Source organism: Lissotriton helveticus, chromosome 9, assembly GCF_964261635.1.
Source record: "Lissotriton helveticus chromosome 9, aLisHel1.1, whole genome shotgun sequence".
Lineage (NCBI taxonomy): Eukaryota > Metazoa > Chordata > Amphibia > Caudata > Salamandridae > Lissotriton > Lissotriton helveticus.
The window spans coordinates 184518802-184546124 of record NC_136070.1 but is presented as its reverse complement, the minus strand read 5'-3'; the positions used below and the strand labels follow the sequence as shown (position 1 = coordinate 184546124).

The window sequence follows — 27323 nt, the reverse complement described above, 5'->3', positions numbered from 1 at the left end:
TTCGAGACATGCCTGGTGAAAGGATTTTAAAATATCATCCCAGGGCTGTGCTATTGGAATGGCTCCGAGTCCCGCCGTCTCCTCCCTGCCTAGTGTGGCACCTCCTGCTACCGCCCAATTATTAAAGGACGAGCGCCAGTGTTGAATGCGCGGTGGGTCCGCACCCTTCCAGTGCCTGGTGATGAGCCTTTTGGCGGTGACCAATCCCAGATCCCAAAACCTGGCACATACTTTGTTGCGTTTTGACCGTTTAAATAAACCTAACAAACATGTTTCCCATGCATGTGGTAGCTCTTCGCCAGCACCTTGTGTTAATAGCGATGTTATGTTGTGCCAGTATGTCGATAGTCTAGGGCAGTCACAGAGCATATGTAGGAGGTTTGCATTCACTAGGGAGCATCTAGGGCATACGGATGTGTCAGTTGCAAAGTATTGATTTATTTTATCAGGTGACAGGTATGCTCTGTGTATAATGTAAAATTGAATGATTTTGAAACGCGAGTTGCGTGGAATGTTGGTGGGCCCTTCTAATATCCTTTCCCATTCCTTGTCTGTCCAGTCTCGGCCCCTGTCCGCTGCCCATTTATCTCTCAGTGGTTGAAGGGTGCAGGTCGTGTGTGATAGTAGTGCCTCCGCTAACCAGTGGATCACATGTGACCCATTCCCCATAACATGCAGGTACTGCATTAATAAATGAGTCTGCTGTTCCTCGGTCATGTCTCCCCAAGCTTTGACGTACATGCGCATCAACGATGTGTGCAATAGAAATTGCCCTGCTGGCAGGTCAGTGTTCTCCGCTAACTTATCAAATGGGAGCAGAGCACCGTCTGCGTACAACTCAGCTATCTATCCCGGCTCTGCACACATCTTTCCAGCATGAGTGAGGTGATTGCTCCTCCATCTCTAGGAGTGCCTAGCAGTGGGAGTGCGGGGGCATAGGGCGTCATCGTTCGTGTGAGCCGCAAGTTGCGTGTATAGCACTTGTGAGCCACTGCAAGTGGAGTTGCCGTGGACAAGGGAGATTGGCCAGGGGATAGAACAGCGTAAGCGCCTGCGTATGAGTGAGGGCCGTGGTATTCGAGGTGGTGTCAGTTAGACACTTCCCACTTAGCCATCCAACCACCCATTGCAGTTGCGCGGCCAGGTAGTATAATTCCTGGTTGGGAACCGCTAGGCCTCCCGCTGCTACCGGCGCATATAGTTTCGTCAGCGCCACTCGGGGTCTACCAACATTCCAGATGAGGGTTCTAATCATGGATTCCAATTCTCGGAAGATGCGGTTCGGAACGTAGACTGGCATGTTGGAGTAGTAGTATAGTAGCCTTGGTAAAACAATCATTTTCGTCAAGGTTACTCGGCTTGGGACATTCAGGGGGAGCGTTTTCCAAAAGGTTATTTGCGCTTGCAGGGAGGAGATGGCTCTGACCAGGTTACCCTCCAGCACATCTGCCGGGGATCTGTAAACATGAATACCTAAGTACTTGAACGTGGCGGTGTGCCAGGCCAGTTGTACTCCGCCTAGTCGCACCTCACACTCTGGCAATTCTGGGCTGAAGGAATACACCCCGGATTTACCCCAGTTAACCCGGAGTCCTGAATGGTCTGCGAAAGTACAAAAGATGTCCGTTAGCACCTGCGGCACTTGAGTGAGGACTTTAATGTAGAGAAGCAGGTCATCTGCATATAGAGAGACCGCGTGGATGCCGTCTGCCAGGGGGATACCCCAATCCGCACTTTGCCTTCGCAGTAGTTCCGCTAATGGTTCTATAGCTAGCGAGAAGAGCAGCGGCGACAGGGGGCAGCCCTGTCTGGTGCCTCTCCGAACTCTGATGGCATCGGACAAAAGACCGCCTATGCGGACCCGTACTGTGGGCGTTTGATACAGTAGTTGAACCATATCGATAAAGGCATCTCCTAATTCGTATTTCTGCAATACCGCTCTAAGGTAAGGCCATTCCACCGAATCGAAGGCCTTCTCCAAGTCTAGCACTAGGCACCCCGATCTTGGCCATTGTTGCACCGCGTATTCCTGCACTTTGTACAAGCGGCGGATATTATGGGAGGTGCTTCTCGTGGGTACAAAACCATTCTGATCGGTGTGTACCAGTGTAGGTGTGATGGGAGCTAGTCTCTGCGCTAAAGTGGATGCCAATATTTTATAGTCAGTATTTAGGAGAGCCAGAGGTCGGTATGAGCCTAATTGTGTGCTATCTCTGCTTGGTTTGAGGAGGGAGATAAGGGTGGCTTCATTAAGCGTGGGTGGGAGGGAGGAGTCCTCTATCGCTGCATCATCAATCTTGATCAGCAGGTCTGAGTAAGCCTTATAAAATTCCGCCGGCAATCCATCCGGGCCCGGGGATTTGCCGTTGGAAAGCGCAGCTATAACCAAACGAAGCTCCTCCGGCGTTATTGGTGCTTCAAGGTCCCCCTGTTGGGTGTCCCCTAATGGCAGTAGAGGTATGTGTGTGAGATAATCGGCAGTATCCGGTGGGGGAGTTCGCAATTGGGAGCGGTATAGCGCTGTATAATGAGTGGTAAAGGCATCATGTATTTCGTGTTGTGTGTACAACATGCCACCTTGGCCGTCGCTCACCGCCGTTACCGGCTTCGCTCGGTCTTCTCTACTGATCAACCATGTCAAAAGCTTGCCAGGTTTGTCACCCTTGCTATGCGTGCGAGCCGAGTGGGCCGCGTAGTTGAGGCATCGCAGCCTCTCCAGCAGCCGGTCATGCTCCGTCCTGGACTCTAGGTCACTCCCATCTCCATTGTTAGCTGATCCCTGTTCTGTCTGCATGAGGGTAGCCTCAAGCCGTGTCAGGTCCGACTCTAGATGCCGTCGTATGTTGGCCTGCGTACCTAGGCAGTGGCCTCTGATCACAACTTTGAATGCATCCCATTCTACTTGAGGAGCAGATGCTGTTCCTGTGTTATCCTCAAAATAGTGTGTGATTTGTGCAGATAGTGAGTCCCGGAATGGGGCGTCTAGAAGTAGGTCTGGTTGCAATCTCCAGGTGGGGATAGGGGGGTGTGTGTGCGTCCACGTGGTCGGAGTGTGTACGGCCCATGTAGTAGGTGTCAGTGACATGGGGGAGTAAGTCGCTAGTGAGCATGTATCTGTCCAGTCGGACGTGTAGGTCATGGGCGCCCGAGTAGAATGAATAAATCCGAGCATCCGGATTACGGCTCCGCCATGCATCGCGTAAATTCCATTGTGTGGCCCAGGTAGTAAGGGCTTTCATAGCCCCCATCCCAGGTGCGCTCGGTAAAGGTGGGAAGGAGCGATCCAGAGCGATGTCAAGGACACAATTATAATCGCCCCCACTATCCATGGGAGCCCATGCCAGGGGGATAGTTCGGTGGTGAGTCGTGCAAGAAACCCCTGCTGGTCTGTGTTGGGAGCATATATCGAGGCCAGAACTACCGGATACCCATCCAGCCGCCCCCTCACCACCACCAGCCTACCCTCCCCGCCAATGTGGGAGTGTTCCACCTCAAATGGAGTCCCCGGACTTACCCATATTAGGGCGCCACGGGCATATGAGGAATAACCCGTGGCATAGAGCTGTCCACGCCACCTACGACGCAATGTGTGCACCTCTGTATCACTCAAATGAGTCTCCTGCAGGAGTGCTATTTGGATCCGGTGCCTCTTCAGGTATGAGTAGATTTGATATCTACGTGAGGGGGTGTGAATTCCACGCACATTCCATGAGCAAAATTTAAGTGCTACCATTACGTTAGCTTAGGTGTCCCCCATTCCTCGTCCCCCGACTCCGCCCCGCCAAATGCGAGCTCATTACCTCCCAGCAGTTACTACATATGTGCCTCAAACGCACTACGGTGGGTACCTGCAGTGCTTGGATATGAACACGAAGTGTCGATAAGCAATCCAGATAGCTCATTAAACCTAAACAATATTCAACATGGGGGATAATACCAAAAGGTCGGCTGCAAACCGTGCAGACGTCCAAACACTCTATAGAGACAGTCAACATTCAAGTCTATGGGGTTTCTGCTTGCCGAGCAGGGTCGAACAGTCATATGCAGCGGATGAGTGACATCGCATATTATCCCTACCGGGGAAGTACATGCACAGACAGCCGGTTTTGTGGCGGGCGATATGGAGGTTGTTCTATTGTTGTGCTGCATGGCAATCTGTGCGCGTTACGCTGTCAGTGCGGCACCTGCCAGCGCGAGCAATATAATTTTATAGAGCCCAGCGGACTCGAGGGCAGCCTGTCGGGGCATGTCAGCTGGGACAGGTGTTTGTCTGTGTGTTTCTGACCACCTGTCATCGGCCAGACAGCCAGGAACGATACTCACTGCGTCTCGCGGCTGATGGCCAAGTGTCCCAGCAGTGGTCTTGTTGGTGTGTTGAGTTGTCACGAGCAGCCAGCCAGGTCAGAGGCGATCGGGCATTTCAGTTCTTCCAGCACATCGTCAGTGGAGGAGGGGAGAAAAGGCGCAGTAGAGCATTTCATCCAAACAGATCAACTGTTTGCGGCGTGACGTCCGGAAGATCCGAGGAGAGCTGAGAGTCTGATATCCCATATATCGCCTCATCATCACTGGGCAAGGCCTGAGGACTGGTGGCTGACGGCGACTGTACCCTCGGAGAATGACTGATTTCTGCAACTACGCGCTGAGCGTCTTGCTGTTCCTGGTGCATCACGTCCTCCGGCGGTCTGTTACTCATCGGCACGTGATTTTCCGGGGCCGACGACGACCTATTCCGGCGCCTCCTCCTTGGGCCTCGGTGTCGTTTCAGATTAGGAGGTTCCGCAATCTTTCTGGGAGCTGTATCCGTGCCACTGTCCAACCACGCCTCCACTTCTTCTGAGCTCGTGAAGAAGTGCGTTTTGTCAAGCGCCACCACTCGGAGTTTGGCAGGGAATAGGAGAGAATATTTGAGGCCGCGTTGGCGCAATCGTTGTTTCACCGCCAGAAAACAGTGTCTTTGGCGTTGCACCTGGACAGTGTAGTCAGGGAAAAACATGATTTTGGCGCTGTCAATCTGGATATCTTGGAGTTTACGCGTTTCCCGTAGAATTGAGTCCCGGTCTCGGTAATTCAGAATGCGGAGAAGGAGCGGCCGGGGATTAGAGCCTGTCTGGAGAGGCCGCGTTGGTACTCGATGCGCTCGTTCCACCACAAAGTGCGGTGACAGTGCCCCCTCTGGCAACAACGTGCGCAACCAGTTTTCCATGTGCGTCGTGGGGGCTCTCCCTTCCCACCGTTCCGGCACTCCTACTATGCGCACGTTGTTGCGTCTCGCCCGTCCTTCCGCATCCTTTGCCCGATCTTCTAGAAATTCGACTCTGTTGAGCAGGTCCTACATTAGCCTGTCCGATTGGGTGACACGGGGTTCGAGGTCCGATATTGAACTCTCCAACGTCGTGGTGCGGTCCTTGAGTTTCTTGTGATACGCGCGGAGGTGGGTTAGATCAATGGCCACTCCGTCTATTTTCGCCTCAAGTGACGCACGCATGGATTGCATCGATGCCTCCAGCCTTTCCACGGCCGCTAGCACAGTGTCGAGCTTAGCCGCCACCAGGTCAGCTTCTGGGTGTTTCGTGGTTTTATCCATTTTGCCCTTCAGTGGCGCCGGTTCGCGCTCTGGTTCCCCCAGACATGAGCAGCAACGACGTCGTGTGCTTTACTGTTCTAAGTCCTGTAGCCGACGGTTCACTTAACAGCTAGTTTGTCAGTGGCAGGTGTGGGTAGGAAAGTGTCTTTGCATCAAGGGAGGGCGGAGGGATTGGTGCTGCTCGATGCCTGTCCGCCGTGTCGCTGTTCTGTTATTGTATGTAGACGTGGCCGACCCCTATGCTGCATTAGCATTGTCAAAACAGGAAATGAAGAGTATGTTTATGAATTACAGGGCAGAGGGAAGGGCGAATAGCACTGGCCAATTATCTACCTGCTTGTTTTTTATTACAAATTGGGGGGAAATGAGGGGTTTCAACTATATTTAAGTGATGTGACCAGACCCTCGCATAGATTTGTTCTTACCAGGTTGAGGCTTGGGCTCGTAGATCATCTGGTGGCCTTTCCGTCTCTTAAAAAACACCCAGCTGGTCCCTGCCCGTGTGACGGCCATTCGGTACAATGCACCCTGCATTTTCTTCTGATATGCAATCTTACGCATTGCTTATTTAAAACAGATCTTTGTAAAATAAGGAGTCCGCACTGTTAATGATTTTATGAAATTGCTTTTTAACATGCATAACCCAGATGTTTGCTTTTTTACAGCTACCTTTTTATATAAATCAATTCATGCAAGGAAAAGTATGATGTTTTAATATTCTGAGTGTTTAATTGAATTAATAACCGCTGTATTTTCATGTTTGCCTATATGTGTATCTGATCTTGTGCTTTTATGATCATTGTTTTATATGTACAGAATAAAGCTTTATGAAATGAAATGAATGATTACCACTTTTAATCAATTAATTATAGTTATCTGTGTATTTCTCCTTTTTAATCTATCTTTTACTCTATTTATTATAGTTACGTGTGTATCTTTTTAAAGCAAAATATTGTATATTTAGTGCGCATTATTTATGATCTGTATTATATGCCTTTCACTATTGCACTAAGGTCTATTTGATGAAACTAATAAAAGTTACTTAAAACTACTTACACAGATGTATTGTCTACACTGGAAACGTTGGTACTAGAGACTAGGCAGGTGGAGGTCATGCCAATGCACAATTTGGAAAATGTAGTACATAACATTAACAAAACACGATGTTCTAAACTTTGCTGGCAAGCTCTGATACTGATTGGCAAGGGTCTGGACTGAGACTACTTAGATACATCAGTAGCGGGTTACTGGTACCGCAATGTGTTTTCATATTGTAGCGAAGTTTGAAAAGTCTGACTGCAAAAGATTCTGGATAGTAAAAGTGTGAGTACTTTTCATGACTTTTTTGAACTACTGTTAATCAAATGGTTTTATGCAGTTATGGCTGGGGTAGATTCAGATTAGGGACCTTGTAATTTCTCTGTCTGCCTGCTGAGTGCACTGTATACCTCAGTTGACTACCCCATTTACAAAGTTTTGCAGTAGGGCAGCGCCACAACCCTTCCTGCGGTGCTGCCGTACAGCAAAAGAAAAAGGCAGGAATGTGCCATATCTATCAGAAATGGCGCATTCCTGTCCTCTTTCCCTGCGCTGGTGCTCAATTGGCTGCCATACGCCAACACAAGCACCGTTGCAGCACGGTGCAAAGGTGCCTGCGTTGTAGGGATGATTGTTTTTGTGCAGGAAGGAACACCTTCTATCACATACTATCTCATCACAAAGTCCTGATCTCATAATTGTCACTCAACCCCGGCAAAACAAAGCATCCCAATCAATTATGGATCATCTCCTACTGCCAGATCACTTGATTATCCCTTTTGGAAGAGAAGGCATGAAGCAAGGTGGAGTAGCCCGAATGCATAATAAATCCATACGTTTTAGTCTAACTAAATCAGACTCAATTTCTACCTTCCAATATCTACTGGTAGAACTTACCTTTTTACAAGCCTTCAAGAGAAAACTCACTAATCATTAATCAGTGTTACAAAAACTTGACTTACTATCCAATTAAATCTACTGATAACATATTTCTTGAACACTCCAAACTTAATTGGAACAATCAGATACTCATTCTTATCTTATCCATTAAGTTAATTAAGAATGACTTGACTCAACCCTCTTTGAAACCCCATGACAAAAGTGCCATGCTAGATCTCATCGGCCAGGAACAACACTATGATTAATCCTATGTCAGTTCACTGATTACGCCACTTCTAACTTCGCTTTTCACTAGTCTTTTCTAAAATCACTACATCCGGCCTAAGTAAACTTGTATCGTCATGGGTTAGAGAGAATAAAAACACAAACTTGCCCTGATCAAGAATATGGAGATCAACAAACTCACAACTAAGTATAATGACAAGATGAATGATTACATAAAGGAGATTTTGCCACTGAAGAAAAAGCATCCCACAAATATAAGAAATAGTCTCGTAGGTACTTCAAACAAAATGTCAGAGCCACCAAACAAACTTGACAGCTAATCCGTCTAGAATTAATTTAGAAACAATATATGCACACAAAGACAACAACTAAGAATGCCTCTATCAAAAGAAACATGGATTTGTTTAAAAACTCTCTCCAAAACTATATGAAACTGTTAAATCTACGAATAATACTTGCACCCCTCTTGTAGTTGTTGCTCCTGTCAGCAAATGCAAAGAATTTGACAATCCTTTTTTTTGTTCCAAACGTTTTATTTAATTTGAGCAAAATACAAGAAGAAGGTACATTCCAAACATCCAAATATTGTATTGTGATAACAGATAAGATCACAGATAAGACAAACACATTGTAAATCAGTGGACAGCACAATTAATGTGTAATAAGATTACAAGTTAGACCTAATAAGGTACAAAATGACTCTTTGATCGATTATGGTAACCCGAGAGGGAAGATGAATCTGATTTCAACCTTCCGACACAATAGGGCCTAGTTAAGTTTTGATTTGGAAGTAAAATAAAAAGACCAGCAGGGCTTGGGGTGGAAAGATGGGTCATCAAATCTTTAAATTCTAAAATCAAAACCTTTGAAAGTTTCCATGCTCACTGTTGCCCTAACAATTCTCCTTTATTATGGATGTAAACAAAATCATCCAATACCCCCACCCATTTAAAATGAAAGCTATTTAAAACAAAATCTCAAATATTTGATCAATTACCTCAACCTCAAAAATAATTATCTGCCCCTTTCTGGCAGAAATATGTAAAAACCTTCCTCTCTTTTGGATAAGCTAATTAATTTATCTCTAATCAGGGAACCTAACCTTACAGCCCTACAACTGGACACCTCCTAATACTACATTTCCTATCTAATGTCATGTGTATACTTGTCAGGAATGCATAAAATAACTCCTGAAATAGCACACATCAGGAATACCATCATGAAAACAGCATCAATATACATGTCCCTTCGGTTCCTTCCTTCAATCGATTTTAGTGTAAGGCTAGATGCGCACAGTTTTGCAACCACTTTGCATTCACCTACCTTCAGCTAGCATCCATGGATTGAGTGCCAAACCATGGAATTCTGCTAATCTCTAGTGGTATCATTCTTTGGTCAACTCTCCTATCTATTTTCTATGGAGACACTATTTGAGCATCAATGCAAAAGGGAGGGTAGCAACGCACTACCAGCTAAGCGGGACCATGAATTTTACATTGCAGATGGCTTAACGCCCACCAGGTCGTTGGTTGTCAGCGGATGCCCCTGTCAGTCTCCGGCACATGTGCCCATTTAAAAGCTATCTGCATCTATATCTGCCTGCGTAGAATTTTGGAGTTTTATCACTGGTTGAGTTAAAATGCTGAGCATCCACAGCTGTTATCAAAACACAAGGCAAAATGCTAGTCTGTGTCCATTTGAGGGTAAGATTGCCAATGTGATTATTTACCTTGTAATGTCGGGAAGGCGGGGCTCCTTATATATGTAGTTATGTCTGTACCCCATCAAGGCAGGAAATAAAACCAACTTGACATTATCTTTGGAACTGCGAGATGTCTGTGCAATTTCGTATAACTGTAGATAAATATAAACATTGAAACAATGCATTTAACAAATACATTTACTTCATAGTCGCTAAGAAAAGTTATGGTCACGTTTATAAATTTGGGCATAAAGTTCTAAAAACTGCAACCATTTTTTGCAGGTTTACTCTTTTCCCAGTTCTGCTTTTAAACATCTGCATGCATTATTTCAACTTAAAATAACATGCAACTGGATGAAATAGTATTTGACTTAAATACAATGTTATGCATGGAGTTATGGCATTCGCTAGTATAAAAAGTGCAACAATGAACTCCAGAACGTATCCGTCTGAGTGTGCTGGGGCAGATCAATGTATTCTCACTACATCAAATCAATCACTATACTATGCACAAATGGGAGGTCAAGAAGGCAAAAAGTGCTGTGGGCCGGAGTCTCACACGAGGCCCACCCATAAGTGTACCAGTCGAGTGAAAGCAGCTGCGCACCATTTTCCACAGACTGGCATGACAAGCTAAAAGACAATAAAATAGCATGGGACCACACAAAGTGACCCATTTGCAGGTATTCGAAATCATTACAAATGCCTGTCGCACAATTATGTGCGCTTCCAAACTTAGAGGGTCATTTATAGTGTAGCTGTAACCTGATATTCCTTTTCTACCGCTTGGTTTTCTAATGGTAGGGCCTTAACTGTCACCCCAGCGTGCCAACTGCCACAGGCCCACTGGCTTTACAATGTCAGGAGGGCACTGTCTTCAAATGCTGAAATTGGATTTAGGCCCAAATCTCTGTACTCGGGTGAATGTATGACATTGTTCTGAATTCTGTCCATCAATTGTTCTTTATACAATTATTTACAAGGCGGCATCAAGCCACGTTAAGTTGCTTAATGACGCTTTGTAAATAAGGAGCCTCCAAATCTTCACTAAAAGTGACGTTCTTGTGGCGATATCCTTTTGTAAATATGCCCCAAAGTCAGTTCTGGCTATTTCAGAAGATCACGCTTTGAGTAAAAAAATATGAGTGTTTGCATTGAGCCTCCCCCAGTTTACAAAAAGTTGTGCAAAGTGGATATCATGCTGTGAAAAGGGCCCCTTTCCAGCACAAGCCACCATTTGCACCAGAACAGAAACCATTGCTGTTGCTCCGTATCTTTCTAGCACCGGTGCAAAGCCCTAGTAAATCGGCGCCTTTATTACAAACAAAATCAAAGGGACACAGTTGTATAATGAGCTCAACTATTTTTTTTCCAGAGAAATGGAGATGTGAACATAACCAATTCATTAAAGAAGAACGTTCTTCAAGCATGACTAAAATATGATTTTCAGTTTCCTGATTACCTTTTTACCCAATTCCACAGGCACAATGTGGTCATCTTCTGCATGCAAGATCAAAAGGGGACTTGACAGTATTTTTACACTGTAAGGAAACACAACAAAAAGAAATGTATTCATTACTTAAACCAACAATTATACACAGTCAGCACACATTGGTCCTGTTAAATGATCCCATAAGAGTAATTTGCTTTTGCTATAGTTTAGTGTTTTTACTTGTTTGAGAGCAAGTCTCAATGTTTTTAAATGACATAATTTATTAATGTAATAAGAAGTATACAATACCCTATATTTACAAGGCATTGCAACTGGGGATTGGGGTCTATGTCAGCAGGGCAGTCATCAAGAAAATCACATTTACAGGCACACTGCTGGTTCACTTTCAGTTGTGAAAATTGTAATAAATTGTAATCTTTTTTGGTATGAGGAAATAGATCACTGCCATTCCATCTCCTGTCTCTACCCTGGGCCTCCAAAGTAATTTTTTGTACCTTCTTTCTGGATACCTGAATGTGACCTAAAACCTAGATCTTGATAGTGCAAGGTATTTTCAAAGCTTTTTAACATGTCCAGCATTTTATTCTCAAAATTAATAAAATGAGGGTCTTTAGGTCCACATTGACAGAACAGCTGTTTTTAACTTTATATTATCAACAGAAAAAGAGCTTTAGGAAACACCACTGGAAGAGGGTCTTGGGTTCCACCCACAAGTTGATCTTCCCCACTAATGTATTTGATTGTGCAGGAAATTAACTAGACACCATGGCCTGCAGATTTATAGTATTTTTTGGGAGGAGCAGTCCTCTGGTCATGGGCCCGTACTTATCCCTCACTCCCAGGGCGCAGTAGACATCAAGGGGATTCCAGGGTGGTATGACTTGAGTGGATCCCACAACATTTGTCTTACCCACAATGTCTGAGGTAGCCACAAACCCCTGGGAAGGCTCCCATTGACCTTGCACTGATCCGTTCCTGTCGTGAGCACAGGTTCCAGCTACACAAGTGTAGTAGCGTTTTTACCCGGATAAGTGGGGGTATTGCTGGGTGGTAGGAATTTTCTGTGGATTCCGGAAATTTCCATCACAGCAATTATGGAAAATTAGTGATATTAAGCAAAGTTTGAGGTTTGCAGGGAAAAGTAGATTGGAAAACCTTGTGGGATCCATGCAAGGCACACCACCTGGAAATCCCTGGGTGTTTACTTTTGAAAAATGTGTATGGTTGGTAGGTTTCCATGGGTGGTGGATGAGCACAACCCCAAATACAGCAGCTACCGTTATCGCTGATCCCTCCACGCAGCCCTTTAGTGCATTTTGTGTGGCTGTCTCTAGGCTCACCAACAGAAATTGGGTACCTTTTTTATGAGGAGACATGCGAGAACTCAGTGTTGTAGGAAATGTGTCACTCCCTGCGGATTCCAGAATTTTCTGTCACAGAAATGTGAGGAAAATTTGTGTTTTCAATCAAAGTTTGAGGTTTGCAAGGGCTTCTTGGTAATAAAACCTGGGAAGAACCCCACTCTGGATTCCCCTAGGTGTCTAGCTTTGAAAACGGTGCCGGCTGAGAGAGGGCCAAAATTCCACAGCTACCCATATTGCAAAAAAGCCTCAGTTTTCAGGGGTGAAATGTGATGTGTCCATGTTGTGTTTTGGGCCCTTTCCTGTCATGGGCACTGGAGCTACCAACACAAGTGAGGTACCATATAATCGGAAGACATGTGGAAACGCAGAATAGAAGAACATTTGTCATTACTTATAGGATTTCTATGCATTTGTGCCTTTCAAATCTAACCCAGTGTAAAAAAGAAGGAATTTTGAAAAATGCCCACTGAATCACATGCCAGTGTGGCTACCCGCAAATTCAAATTATGTACAAATAATCACTGCTCTTACACTCCCCATCTGGTGTCTGTTTCAGAAATACATTGTTGTCCTTGATACCCATTTTAAACTTTATCTTTTTAACCATATGAATTGCTGTATACTTGTACACAATGAAAAGCCATTGTAAGGCGCAGCTCAGTTGTTGGCTATGGGTACCTTAGGTTCTTTTGCAACCTACAGACCCTATATATCTCCACAACCAGAAGGGTCTAGCGGACATAATGGTATATTGCTTTTGTATATCAGTCATTGTGACATGAAATTACAGATGAAAACGTGCTCACAAATGCTGTGTTTTCCTACTTATTTTCACGATTTTTTTTGTTGCAGCAATTCGTTTCTCTGGGGAAACTTTGAGGGACCTACACAATAACCCCTCGCTGAATTAAGAATTCTGTCTACTTTTCAGAAATCTATAGCTTTCCTGGATCATCCATGAGTTTCCCATTGGTTTCCATCACAGACTGGAAGCAATTTGAAAGCAAAAGAATTTGACAAAAGGGCCGTCTCTTTGAAAACTGGGTTAAAATAAAATCTGATTTTTGATTCAGCTCTGCTTGTTCCTGAAAGCTGGAAAATGGCTACTTTAGCACAGCAAATCTTTTGGGTTATATTATCAGACGTATTGTCTCTGGTGGGAGGGGACTGGAATTATGTCTTAGACCCTGTCCAAGATAGATGTTGCCCCACAGAGACACATCACACACCCAGGGAGTCTCTTCTCGACTGGGACCCCTAGTACAGGCGCTGGGATGGGCAGACTCATGGAGGACTTTTCACCCCACCGACACCAATTACACATATTTTTCAACGGTACACAAGTCATTCTCCAGACTTCACTATATCTTAATTAACAAAGCTCACATCCCTAGAGTGCTCGCAACAGAGATTTTGCCCAGAGGCCTGTCAGATCACTCCCCATTACAAATTCCGCTACAAATAGGCCCCAGGCGCTCTGCATTTCATTGGCGAAAGCCGTTGTGGTACCTCCACAACCCAAACTATGAAACAAATCTTCATGCAGCCTTGCTAGAATGCTTTTCAATAAATGAATCAGCACCCTCTACCTCCACACTATTGGAGGTCATGAAATCTACCATCCTTGGGATCAATATTAGTCAATGCATGGCCACCCGACATCAGAAGAAATTGACCCTAATCCAACTCGAACCCCAGATACTTATATCGGTGAGGCGGGCACAAGAGCCTAGCGGTAATAGCGCTCGCAGACAACTTAGGCTCTGCAGAAAAGATATCAGAGCATCCTTCTTGACGATGCCAAACACACATGGCAGGCCACGCAAAGTAGGATCTATCAGTGGGGGGACACGTCCGGGAAACTATTGCATAGACTGTGTCAGTACACTCTCAAACTGACAGAAATACCCATTATTACATCGTCTACAGGGGAGATGATATCTAACCCAACACTTATTGTCGAGACCTTTGCTGAATTTTATCGTTCCCTGTACACTAAGCCTGAGGTCATATCAGAATCCCAGATAGAGGATTTCTTTCAAGATATTCCGGCTAGGACTTTGTCCGATGCCGCCTGTGACTAATTAATCTATGCCGCGTCTGGGATTGCTTTCGGCAAATCACCGGTACCTAACGGATTCCCTAGTGAGTTTTTCAAAGCATTTGCGTCACTTACTGGGGCCATACTATCTTGCTACCCATGACAAAGTCATCCAAAAGAAAACCCTGCCCACTGAGTGGAGACATGCGGAAATCAAGGTCTTCCTTAAACCAGGACGCCCCCCAGACCTCTGTTCGTCCTATAGGCCAATATCTCTGCTAAATATTGAAGCTAAGCTTTTAGCCAAAGTGTTAGAAAACAGACTGATCCCACATCTCACGGACATGATACATTCCGATCCCGCTGGCTTCATGCTGCAAAGATCGACCCAACATAACATCCAGATATTACATAACACCATCGCTGCCATTGATCGCCTAAACAGACAGGTTGCCTTACTCCTAGTAGACATGGACAAGGCATTCAATTCAGTGAGTTGGACTTATATGTTCATTTTACTGAGACACTTAAACATGGGTCCCAGCCTCATTGCATTGATTAGACTATTATATACAATCTTACGGCAACAGCGCAAGGGGCCGGAACTACATCGGCGCACTTTCCTATATACCGGGATGCCCCCTTTTTCCTTTTCTATTTGTTCTTGCCATCAATCCACTTGCGGCCTGGGTATGACGTGACACACTTTATGGCAGGTCAGAGTGGACTCCAGACATATCGGACCGTATAGCATTATACGCAGACGAAAAACGTATTCTTCCTGACCGATCCCCACCAAACAGGGCCCCGAATACCCCAGTTCATGCGCATCTTTAATTAAACATCTGGCCTCTACATCAACTCTATCAAATCTCAAATTTAGCCACTTAGAGGGTTGCTTGGATGCGGGAGATGGGCAGAAGGTCTGACGCTTGCAACACATTCTTCACCTACCTGGGCATTTATGTATCAGATAGCCAAATACTCTCCTGGGGGGAAAACCTGGAAGTAATGACCGCGAAGGTTAAAGCTGAGATGTAGACATGGGCTTCACTCCCCATCTCACTTTATGTCAGGTTGGCCATATTCAAGATGGTCTCATTACCGAAATTACTTTACCAACTACAATCTCACCCTTACCTGATACCTATGTCCTGGTTCCGTCAAATGAACGCGGTCTTGGGTCAATTTATGTGGGGGGATTGTACGGCAAGGGTCGCCCTATGCAAATGTATGCAATATACCTACTGCGGCGGCATCGCCACTGCGGACATACTTTTTGCTATTACGCAGCAGCTCAATTACAGATCCTGAATGAATGGTGGTATGATCCTAGGCACGAACCTACATTAAAGATCGATCGGTGGATTAAGGGAGTACCATCCCTATACCCACTCCTGTACAGCAGATCAGCTCCTAAGGGCCTCCCCTCTGCAACACAGGTAGTGATCATGACTTGGCGGCAGGCGCTTTGACGTATAGGTTGGTGGGGGCATCTCTCACCCGAGACCCCGCTGTGGGGAAATCGCCTACTTCCACAAGTAGCGGCCATTCAAGGATTTAGTGGCTGGGATTGCATCGGAGTCCCTACCTTAGGCGATGTCATGAGGGGCCATACCCTAAAGTCCTTTCAGGACCTTCAAAAGGAGTTCTCCGTGCCCCACTCCTAGTCCTACAAAAACGTACAATTACGGCATGCTTTACACTCTTACATTAAGGACCTAACTGCCCTTCCCAAGTCCAGCCCATTAGAGGGTAAGCTCCTAATGGGAGAACTAAGGGACCATAAAATCTCCGAAATTTATCTAACCCTAGTGACTAATAGCCCCACAACCCTTGCCACTCTCCGACCTTCCTGGGACACGGATATAGGACCTATAGACGACGATGACTTGACTGGTCCAAAGCTCTCCAATCACAACATGAAGCCGCAATATCAATTTGCCTTCATTATATTCAATTTAAATACCTGCATCGGGTATATTACACCAGATATAGATTATGGCGTTTAGGGCTGATCGACTCTCCTCAGTGCCTTTGCTGTCATTCAGAGGACGGCACCTTCCTACACACAATCTGGACGTGTCCTACTCTCGATCGCTTTTGGCGAGGGTGCTTCAAAGCCTCTCTGCAGTACTAGCATGGGAAATTCCCAGATCTTCCAAACTCGCGCTGCTACATTGTACAGATGAAATTGGGGGCAACCATTATAAAAGACATTTGTTATTTTTGGGCCGCAGCCTTGCAAAACAGGATATAGCTAAACATTGGAATGCTGACACCCCTCCTCTAGCATTGACGTGGAAGGGGTACATGGACTTCGCTATGGAGTTAGAACGACCGGTATTCATTTACCGTGAATGCACACTGAAGCATCCCAAAATATGTAAGAGTTGGGACACATACAGGAGCACTCCTTTGGAGACACACAACACAGAGGCTGGGCAACTAATGGACGAAGTCTTAACATTTTAATAGGGACATTGGAGCTGCAAGTAACCAAGACCATGATGTATGAGATCAGGCGCAGAGTTTGGCTTTGTTTGATGCAGTTGGTTTTGCTTTTTGTTTGTAATCCTACGATACGTGAAAAGATGGGGAATATATTCCACTCCTATTTATTTACTTGATGACTTCTATTGTCTTTTATCGTATGGAAATATTAATATTGAATTTGACAAATTTAATAAAATAGGTTTAAAAAAAAAAAAAGAAATGGGATTTCTGGCTAGCAAAGGTATACACCCAAGCCACGCAGAACCCACCACACTAGTCAGGGTAAGCTAGATAAACAACTGAGATAACCTGTGTTCACCCTCTGGTAGCTAGGTGCAGAGCAGGCAGGCTTATCAAAAGAGGCAAAATGTAAAGTATTTGTGCATAATGAATACACCACAAAAAAACTCCACTCAGGTTTATTAAAATAGATTATCTTTATCTGATTATTACAAGACTAAATCAACAAAAACCCAATCAAGATTACTTAAGTTATACAATTTTAAAAAATAAGCATAGAAAAACACAGGGTTAGTAATGTTGCGCTTTCTTTAGGGAGATAATGGAAATATTTACGGGGAGTGCTGGAACAAGCACTTGGGAGTATGGACTTTATTGTGTTCTAGCTCTACCAGGGTGATTCATAAGTGATCCTGGCCAGCATGAGCTCTCAACTGTGCAGGCGCCGACTTCCTCAAACAGGATCTAACCAGACAATCAACAGTACAATTCAACAATGATGTGCCTTCAGTTATAGCCTGTGAGTAACAGACAACTGAGAGCTGCCCCGCAGGGCCTCGCCGGTCCCTTTCCTCCAGTCATGATACCTGGGGTGTCCTCGGTCCGTCTGGAAAGTCTTGGCGGTCCGCTGCGATCTGGACTGCATGCAAGGTGGTGCTTCCTCTGGCACCAGGGCCCCGCTCACAGGAGGGTGGTGCATGGGTGACGTTGGCGGAGGTTTCTACGTTGCTGGGGCAACCCTCCAGACTCATGATGCAGGCAATTTTCTCTGTGCCGCGGCTACTATGGAGAAAGCATGACACGCTGGGACACATGCCGCTCTTGGTAAAATACAAAACGCTCAACATGCGCTGATCGTGTGAAACATGAAGTGCTCCATATATGCTGATTGGATGAAACATGAAGCTCTCCACACACGCTTATCTTTGTGAAATAAAAAGCAAGGACTGTTCGATCATGGCTCCTAGTCAGAACGCAGCTGATGAACTGGCGAGTGACAGAGTCCCACGGGAGCAGTGAGTAGGTGAAATCTTTGATGGCCTTTAGATTTCAAAACGGGGCGCAAGCCAACAAGCCCTTGGAGTTACTTAGTTTCATGAGGTTGTATGTCCAGTCCTTCTCACTGCAAAAGGCAGCAGGCCAGCACACGAGAGCAAGTTGAAAAGTGGCAGTCCCTCCTATCATCACAGCAATAAAGCAGGACGCAGACCAACACAACATTGCGTTGAGCAAAGTGGCAGTTTCTCCTGGCAGGACAGCTCCTCCTCTTGGCAAAGTCTCCTCCGGACCCAAAAGTGAACTAGTCAGAAGGCGTCAGCGACTCAGTACTTATACAAAAACGTGCATTTAAGGTGGGGGAGACTCTGTTCCCTTTCAGCCCAGTCCTGTCAGCCAGGCTACCGGTGGGGGTTGATCAGTACATTGTGTGAGGACACTACCTATTGGAGTATAGGTGTCCGCTCCTCCCTTCCCTCTTGCCCAGGAAGACCCATCAGTATGCAGATGCCCTGAAGTATCCTGTGTTTGTGGCTGTCTAGGGGGAATGCGCAGAGTCTTGATGTCATCCAAACCCAGACATGTATTGGAGACAGGCTAGAAGCCACACAAAGAGCTAAGCATGGAGAAATTCTCCCTTTCTAAAAGTGGCACTTCTAAACTAGTAATGCCAAATCCAACTTTACCAATAAAGAGGATTTGTCATTACCAAGCCAAAGATTTAAAACATAAAGCAGCCGCTCCTCTGCAATCAGTAATTACAGCTTAAAGGTATATTAAGCAATTTCCAATGGTTTCCTAGGAGAGGAGCAGGCCTCATAGTAGTGAAAAATTAATTTCGATTTTTGTCACTACCAGGACATGTAAAATACAAGGTACATGTCCTACCTTTTACTTACACAGCACCCACACCTTAGGGCCTACCTTATGGGTGACATATGTAATAAAAGGGAAGTTTTTAGGCTTGCCAAGTAGTTTCAAATGCCAAGTGGCCTTGAACTGCGCAGACAGGTCCTGCAATGGCAGACCTGAGACAGATTTGAAAGGCTACTTATGTGGGTGGTACAATCAGTGCTGCAGGCACAAATGATGAGCATTTGAAATAGAGGCCCAGGGTCTATGGTATACCACTTTACAAGGGACTTACTAGTAAATCTAAATTGCCAATCCGGTATTCACCAATGTCATCATGTTTAGAGAGAAGCATATGCACTTTAGCACTGGTAAGCTGTGGTAAAGTGCTCAGAATCCTAAGACCAACAAAAACAATTCAGCATAAAACAGAAGGATGAGGAAGGCAAAAGTTTGGAGTGACCCTTCTGAGAGGGCCGTTTTCCCACAACGATCCTAAGGAAATCTTTCCCTCACTTCACTTACTATTTGAATTATCGGTTTATTATTGCAAATTAAGTACAGCTGATAAGCCATCTGTGGAAAAAAGGTCCGGCACGTGTAACTGAAGCAAGGCCAGGCACAAGGGATACCATCTATTCTTTAATACAGGCAGGAAACTACTAAAAACAAGCATTGGCAAAGCAAATAGATTGTGCACATTAGACCTATTGGCTTTTCCAATCTTTTTAAATCATTTTGTACAGCATTTAAAAACTTGCCTGTGCGTCCGCTCAGAAGCCCTCGTTCGGTACCGCTGAAGGTGAGCGTGTGCTCTTTTGTTTGTTGTCCTTGCCGCAATATGCGAACGTGTGTGTCCGTTCCAGCTGACGCCCGATCGCCGCAAAATGCACGCACTCCCCAAACATGGCGCAGTGCACTTAGACGCCCCACATCGCGTCAACGGCAAACGCCACAACTCCTGCTTCTGAATGCTTCCGGCGTCTCCGACGGCACACGCCCACAACAATGCCAAAGGGCACGCCCACTCGTGTAAGAACGCTAGTCCCACACAGAACGCCTATCGCAAGCTGTATAATACCGCAGGCTTTTCCCGAATGCACACGCCCATCGCTGTATGCACACGCCCATCGCTTTACAGCAGAACGCACACGCCCACAACGGACTACTTTTTACCAAACGTTCTTTTTCCCTTCTAATGTATATGATGGGCTGGTGTATAGCCTATGTCCATCTGCTGATACTCTCCTTTCCAACGCTGTATTGGGTGTTCCGGTTGGCGCTGTGGTTCCGGAGCTTACCCGCCTCAACGGTTTTGGCTCTCTCTTTATAATATTAGTATGGATACATGAGAAGACCGTCTGTTACAGTGCAATTGGGTGACTTTCGTGTGTAGTGCTCAAAAAAATAAATGCAAGATATATACTGTGAGATCAATTACATATATATACATATATACAAATGTTGTTAGCGGCCAGCTACTGATTTATAGCCAAGGATCCCTATTTCTCTTGTTGGAATCCTGGTGATGCTGGACCTAAGACAACCGTCGACGTTTCGACCCTATGGTGCCCAGTGGGTGGTCACGGCGGGTCTTTATCAAGACAAGTGGTAGTGAGGGGGGGACAGTTCAATTTCAAGGCAGGGGGTCCTCTGCCTTCGAGAGTACAAGGCATGAGTCAGTGTACCCATAGTAGAATCGATTAGGCACGTAGATAGATCACTCGGAGGTTCAGCATTCCTTTCGTCTACTGCCAGAAGGGACCCCCTGGCAGCAGACGGAAGGAATGCTGAACCTCCGAGTGATCTATCTACGCGCCGAATCGATTCTACTACGGGTACACCGACTCATGCCTTGTACTCTCGAAGGCAGAGGACCCCCTGCCTTGAAAATTGAACTGTCCCCCCCCTCACTACTACTTGTCTTGATAAAGACCCGCCGTGACCACCCACTGGGGCACCATAGGGTCGAAACATCGACGGTTGTCTTAGGTCCAGCATCACCATGATTCCAACAAGAGACATAGGGATCCTTGGCTATAAATCAGTAGCTGGCCGCTAACAACATTTGTATATATGTATATATATGTAATTGATCTCGCTGTATATATCTTGCATTTATTTTATTTGAGCACTACACACGAAAGTCACCCAATTGCACTGTAACACAAATTCAGACGGTCTTCTCATGTATTGAATATATAATCATTGAATGACTTAATTCAGATAAAGACAAACAATACATTTTGATTGTATGACGTATTTGTTGAAAACACTGTTTTCTTTCAGCTGTGTATCCCAGAGAGCGTTCAACCCAGATTGCATTAATAGCAAAAGTAAAAGCAATTTTATTTTACCCAACAGAACCACCTCTTTGTTAATGAAATGAGGTGCCTAAAAATCCAGCAAAGGAAAGTTTGAAACTAACTGGACCATAACCCCCTCATATAATGTAGTGATATACACAGCAAGGAACCAGTGATACCTATTTATTTCTCCCTTTAAATAGAAAATATAGAAATGGTACCACAAATTTAAAGAAATTAAGCTTATAAGGGTTGAATCTGTTGCTGAAGGACATTGATATTTGTTCATTTTACCAAGGTGGATAATTACCAATGCTTCGCTCCAAGTCGTTGTTTTGAGCTACCTGTCTTAATTATGTGGCTGTGAAGTGTAAGCGTTGGAGGATGTTGTAGGTTTAATCTAACTTTGTCACAATAGGTAGGTTGATGAAAGATAGGATACCTTTTTTCAGTATACCATGACAGGAAGTATCACTGAGGGAGAAAACACCTAAACAATGTCTGACATTGAGCATTATTGTGCATAAGATGGTGAGGAATTGTGTGTGTTGGTGTTGTAGGGTGATGTGTTAGTGTGGCTTGGTGCACAATCATGCTGCCTAACTCCACTCGAATACTTTTGCACCATAGTGCAACGTTGTCTGCGTCATGTCTGGCATAGGTTTGGTACCAGAAGGGTACCCTTTCAGTACAAAATACTATGCCTAGACAAACTTTCAACCTTTTCCCACTTTCGATGTCTCTGTAGAGTGCAAAGTGGGAAAAGTTAGGAGAAATAAAAGCATTTCTCTTTTTTCCTTTACAGCTTTAAAAGGAAATTTTTTGGGGTTCAAAGCCCTGTCTACTATAGCTGCTGTGCGTTAGTTTCAGGCAACTTTCCTGCACAAAACATTTTTAGAACCCACAGCCAGATGCACCCCTGTGTCATCAGCAGACATATACACAACAGCGTGTGTGATTAATGCATCTGAAACATGAGTGTACAAACTTCCCGCCTTCACAGAATAGGTACAGCACACCATCTGCAGTGCAAGTGTTACTCACATACAGGCACAGCCAGGCATTAGCAGTGCTAGCTTCCCTCTCTCACAGAGTAGATGCACCACGAGCATCAGTTGTCAAAATGACCATCTTCAGAGAAAAAGTACACATCATCCCTCACACAAAAAGGTACAGCTAGGCATCAACAGTGCAGACTTCCATTCCTCATGTAAACGGCTCATTATGGGCCGGTACATCATGATAGCAGCATTGAAAGCTTCTCTCCCTGACACTACAACAGCAGTACAAGCTTCCTACTATCACAGAACAGGTAACACTCGGGAAATATCATTAAAACGTCCTTTCTCAAATAACTGGTACAGCAGTCTAAGGGAACAGTCTTGCCTATTTGATCCGTATGTTTAACTTGGTGGAGTGGATCGGTAAGTGTATGGATGGCTGAGCAAGTAAAAACAGGTATGAATGATTCCTTATAATCATCTCTTATTTCAGCACCAAGATGCCCCAAGGGTGAATGTGTGCTTACAAATACATATGTCATGCCAAGTTATGGTATGTGTGGAAGGGTTTATGGCTGTATTGATAAGTGAGTAAATGAATGGAGGAAGAGGATGGTGATGTCACTCGGCGGACAGCTGGATGAGTGGAAGGCAGTATTTTGATAATAAGTACTGCTGCGGCGGGATGGGTGCGTAGATGAATGGAGAACGTGGATGGTAAAAGCTTGTAAAAAGGAAACCTTGCATTAATGGGTATTTGAACAAGGATGTTTGAAGGTCAGTTTGTGTGTATGGGTGGATTAAAGGTGAGTTTTGTGTGTGAGTATGTTCAAGTTCAAGTTCGAGCATTTGTATAGTGCACTGCTCACCCAGAGGGTCTCAAGGCGCTTGGGGAAGGGGTTCATTATTTGTCGAATAGCCAGGTTTTAAGTTCTTTTCTGAAGGAGATGTGGTTTTGAGTAAGTCGGAGGTGGGTGGGGAGTGAGTTCCAGGTCTTGGCAGCAAGGAAGGAGAAAGATCTGCCACCCATGGTGGATTTGCGGATGCGCGGGACAGTGGCGAGGGCTTGATTGGACGATCTTAGTTGGCGGGTGGGTATGTAGAAGGACAGTCGAGTGTTGAGGCATTCAGGTCCTAGATTGTAGAGGGCTTTGTGTGTGTGGGTGAGAAGGCGGAATGTAATTCTTTTGTTGACGGGAAGCCAGTGGAGGTCTTTTAGGTGACCTGTGATGTGATCTTGGCGAGGGATGTCTAATATGAGTCTCGCTGATGCGTTTTGGATGCGTTTTAGTTTTTTCTGTAATTTTGCTGTGATTCCGGCATATAGTGTGTTACCATAATCCAGTCGGCTCGTGACCATTGCGTGGGTGACAGTTTTTCTTGTCTCGAGGGGGATCCAACGGAAGATCTTTTTGAGAATGCGAAGTACGTTGAAGCAGGAGGATGAGACTGCGTTGACTTGTCTGGACATCGAGAGAGAGGAGTCTAGGATAAAGCCAAGGTTACGTGCATGGTCTGTGGGTGTGGGTGCTGTGCCCAGAGCGGAAGGCCACCAAGAGTCGTCCCAGGCAGAGGGGGAAGATCCTAGGATGAGCACCTCCGTTTTGTCTGAGTTGAGTTTTAGGCGGCTATGTTTCATCCATTCTGCTACTTCTTTCATACCTTCATGAAGATTGTTTTTGGCGGTGTTCGGGTCTTTGGTGAGGGAAAGGATTAATTGGGTGTCGTCGGCGTAAGAGATGATGTTAAGGTTGTGATGACGCGCAATGGAGGCGAGTGGACTCATGTAAACGTTGAAGAGGGTGGGACTGAGTGAAGATCCTTGTGGTACGCCACAGATGACTTCAGTGGCCTCAGAGTTGAATGGGGGAAGTCGGACTCTTTGAGTTCTCCCAGCGAGGAATGAGGTGATCCAGTCCAAGGCTTTTCCTTGTATGCCGATGTTGCTGAGGCGTTGTATGAGGGTGCTGTGGCAGACTGTGTCGAAAGTGGCGGAGAGGTCGAGTAGAATGAGGGCCACTGTTTCACCGTTGTCCAGTAGTGTTCGGATGTCGTCAGTCGCTGCAATGAGGGCCGTTTCGATGCTGTGTTTGGCTCGAAACCCGGATTGGGATGTATCGAGGGAGTTGTTGGATTCAAGGAAGGTGGCGAGCTGGCTATTGACGGCCTTCTCGATGACCTTGGCCGGGAATGGGAGGAGGGATATGGGTCGGCAGTTTTTGAGTTCAGAGGGGTCTGCTGTGGGTTTCTTCAGAAGGGCGCTGAGTTCGGCGTGTTTGCAGCTTTCTGGAAAGGTGGCAGAGTTGAACGAGCAGTTGATGACATCACGGAGATGGGGTGCGATGATGGAGTCCGCTTTGTTGAAGATGTGATGGGGGCAGGGGTTGGTTGGCGAGCCAGAGTGGATTGAGTTCATAAGGCGGATGGTGTCTTCGGTGGAGATTGGGTTCCCGGCGCTAAGGTTGTTAGTTGGCGGAGTAGGATTTGAGGGGGGTGGGGGGGTTGGACGCTGGGAGTATTCTCGAAGCAGTTGTGAATGTCGGCAATTTTGTTGAAGAAGAAGGAGGATAACGCATTGCAAAGGTCTTGGGAGGGGGTGATGTCGTTAGATGCTGCGGTGGGGTTGGTGAATTCTTTGGCGATGTTGAAAAGTTCCTTGCTGTTGTGAGTGTTGTTGTCGAGACGATCCTTGAATGCTGATTTCTTGGCGGATCGAATCAGTTGGTGGTGTTTGCGGGTGGCTGCCTTGAGGGTGGACATGTTGACGGTGGTTGGGTTTGTTCTCCATGTTTTCTCCAGGGTGCGGCATAGCTTCTTGGATTTTTTAAGGTCATCATTGAACCAGGGAGCCTTTTTGCTGGTTGATTTGATCTGGTGCTTTTTCAAGGGTGCTAATTCGTCAGCACTGTGGGTGATCCATTGCTTGAGATTGGTGGCCGCTTGGTTTGGGTCCGATGAGAGGGTGGGAGGGTTTTGGTTGAGTGATGTGAGGAGTTGTTCGGAGGTGATTTTGTTCCAGTTTCTTCGAGGAATAGGTTGTGGGCGGTTGTGGGTCAGGGTGGTTTTGTAGCTGAAGTGAACACAGCTGTGATCCGTCCAATGGAGAGTTGTGGTGAGTATGCTAGAGTACCAAGGCAGATGTATATATAAATGGATGGATGTAATTTACCTTGATGCGGCTGCATTTGGATCTGGTTTCCTTGTACACATGCTGAGCTGTAAAAAAGGGCTAGTGATTTTAAACAGCATGTACATTCACCTCCTAGGTAAGAAGGCACAAGAAATCTCTGTAATCTGGGAAGCACTGCTACCGAATCTCAGCAAGAATCCAAATACTTCATAGTTACTGGGAATTGTCTTATGTGCATGTAGGAGTAATATCCCTGTAATGTATGATTCTACAATGACAAACAGAATGTCTTTAATATGACACTATGGGCCATAATATGAGTTTCAGAGGTCCTGAAGCCGGCGGCACGCCACCGCTCAGCTCCAGGACTGCCGAAACTCACTGATGCACGCCATGTTGTGCATTCATTTCCGTGCAGGAACTGCGGGTGCATATCTACATATGCACCCCATGCAGAGAGGCAGAGACCATTTTTGCCTCACCACCACCCTTTTCATGGCGGTGCGACTGCCATGAAAACGGTGGCAGCAAGGCAACTCAAAAAATGCTCAGTGGTGCCGCTTCGGCACCACTAGCATATTTTGATCTCCTACCGCTGCCAGACTGCCTCAGGATCCTTGATCTGTGGCTGTAGCAGCAGTTCAGTAGTGGTCCGGCTGCCACACTTATAATACTGCGGGCAGTCCTGCAGTGTGGCAGTGGTCAGACCGCCACCATGACTACGGCGGTCCCATGGGCCGCCATAGTCATAATAAGGCCCAATGACTTGGCCACTCCTAGCTGTAAGAAAAATCTATAACAGAAAGATTAGCAGAGAGTCATCTCAGCATGATGTACAACATGTTATCCCTTACAGGAAAGTAAACACTGGCAGAATAATTTAGATTCTGTGGGTTCAGTGTCTGAAAACAAATTAGTGAGTAAAGGTTATATCGAGGATTTAAAGTCAGAAAGCATCAATAATTATTATATAATACGTAATGTATTTTCAATATTTTCCAGTTTTCTCAAAGATGAAGAAGTTATTCAGGAAGCGTAACGAAACTAATAAAACGTTACCAGGTTTACAAACAAATTTCACGTGTTTTCTCAGTGCAACAGCTGAAGCGTCAACATTTCTTCTTTCCATGTGATTAAAATGAGTACCAGTGGGGGTCCCATTACAAATGGTGCAACACCCAGCACAATATGCGAGGTGGTATTACGCCACCTGTTATTACAAGTGTCACTAAGCCTGAAATTATTGGGTCAGCAAACTCAGGTCCCCAAAATTCCAGCACTGGAGACACTGACCCTCCCTTTGCACCTGAACTGGTTGGGGCTTCAGGCAGCAGCCCAGTTTGGCCACTCCCGCAGAAATGTCCCCCACCCTAGGATAGACATGTGGTAAATAAATAAATAATACCCTATTTTTGACTAGACTTATAGCATAACAGATAGCTCAATAAATAAGAGTCAAGATTCGAGGTAGTAGGAGTTTCTGCAGGTTTATTACAGCATAAGGACAGGATCAGGACAACCTGCATGGGAATAGGACAATAAGGACCAGCAGGACAACTGGGGCCCAGCAGCTGCCGGGGCTTGGTCTGGGATGAGCGCGCTAACATTCAATAACAAAACATTGATTTATATACATAGCGCAAACACATAGCATTACATTGCAGTAGGCGTAACAGTAGGTGGAGTAGGAGGCGTGACGCGTAGCAGTCGCGAGAGATAACAGTAAGAAGAGGTGTAACTGGGCGTATACATAGACATGTGGTGCAAACGTAACAGAATATGTCATGAATGGGCGGAAACTTAAGAGGGGGCTACCTAAGGAGCCGGGACCTCTAACCTAATGGTGCGCGAAAACTGACAATGACGTGTTACTAGGAGAAGCTGGGGGCTACGAACTCTGTGCTAGGAGCAGAGACTAAAGTCTGAAGGGTCGGAGCGACATGTACCTAAACCCTATCTGGTATCTAATGTTTAGGGAACATGTTGATATAA

The 27323-nt window shown here is 45.6% G+C and overlaps 1 protein-coding gene across 1 annotated transcript in view; it reads right to left on the bottom strand.

Moving 5' to 3' along the window:
* The window catches only part of ABHD12B (abhydrolase domain containing 12B), a 257788-nt gene that overhangs the window by 9847 nt on the left and 220618 nt on the right, over positions 1-27323 (bottom strand). The window contains exons 11-12 of the mRNA XM_078662023.1: positions 10915-10993; positions 9480-9604 (exon numbers count right to left, since the gene is read on the bottom strand). Of these exons, the coding sequence (XP_078518149.1) occupies positions 9480-9604; positions 10915-10993 (204 nt within the window). The remainder of the gene's footprint in view (positions 1-9479; positions 9605-10914; positions 10994-27323) is intronic.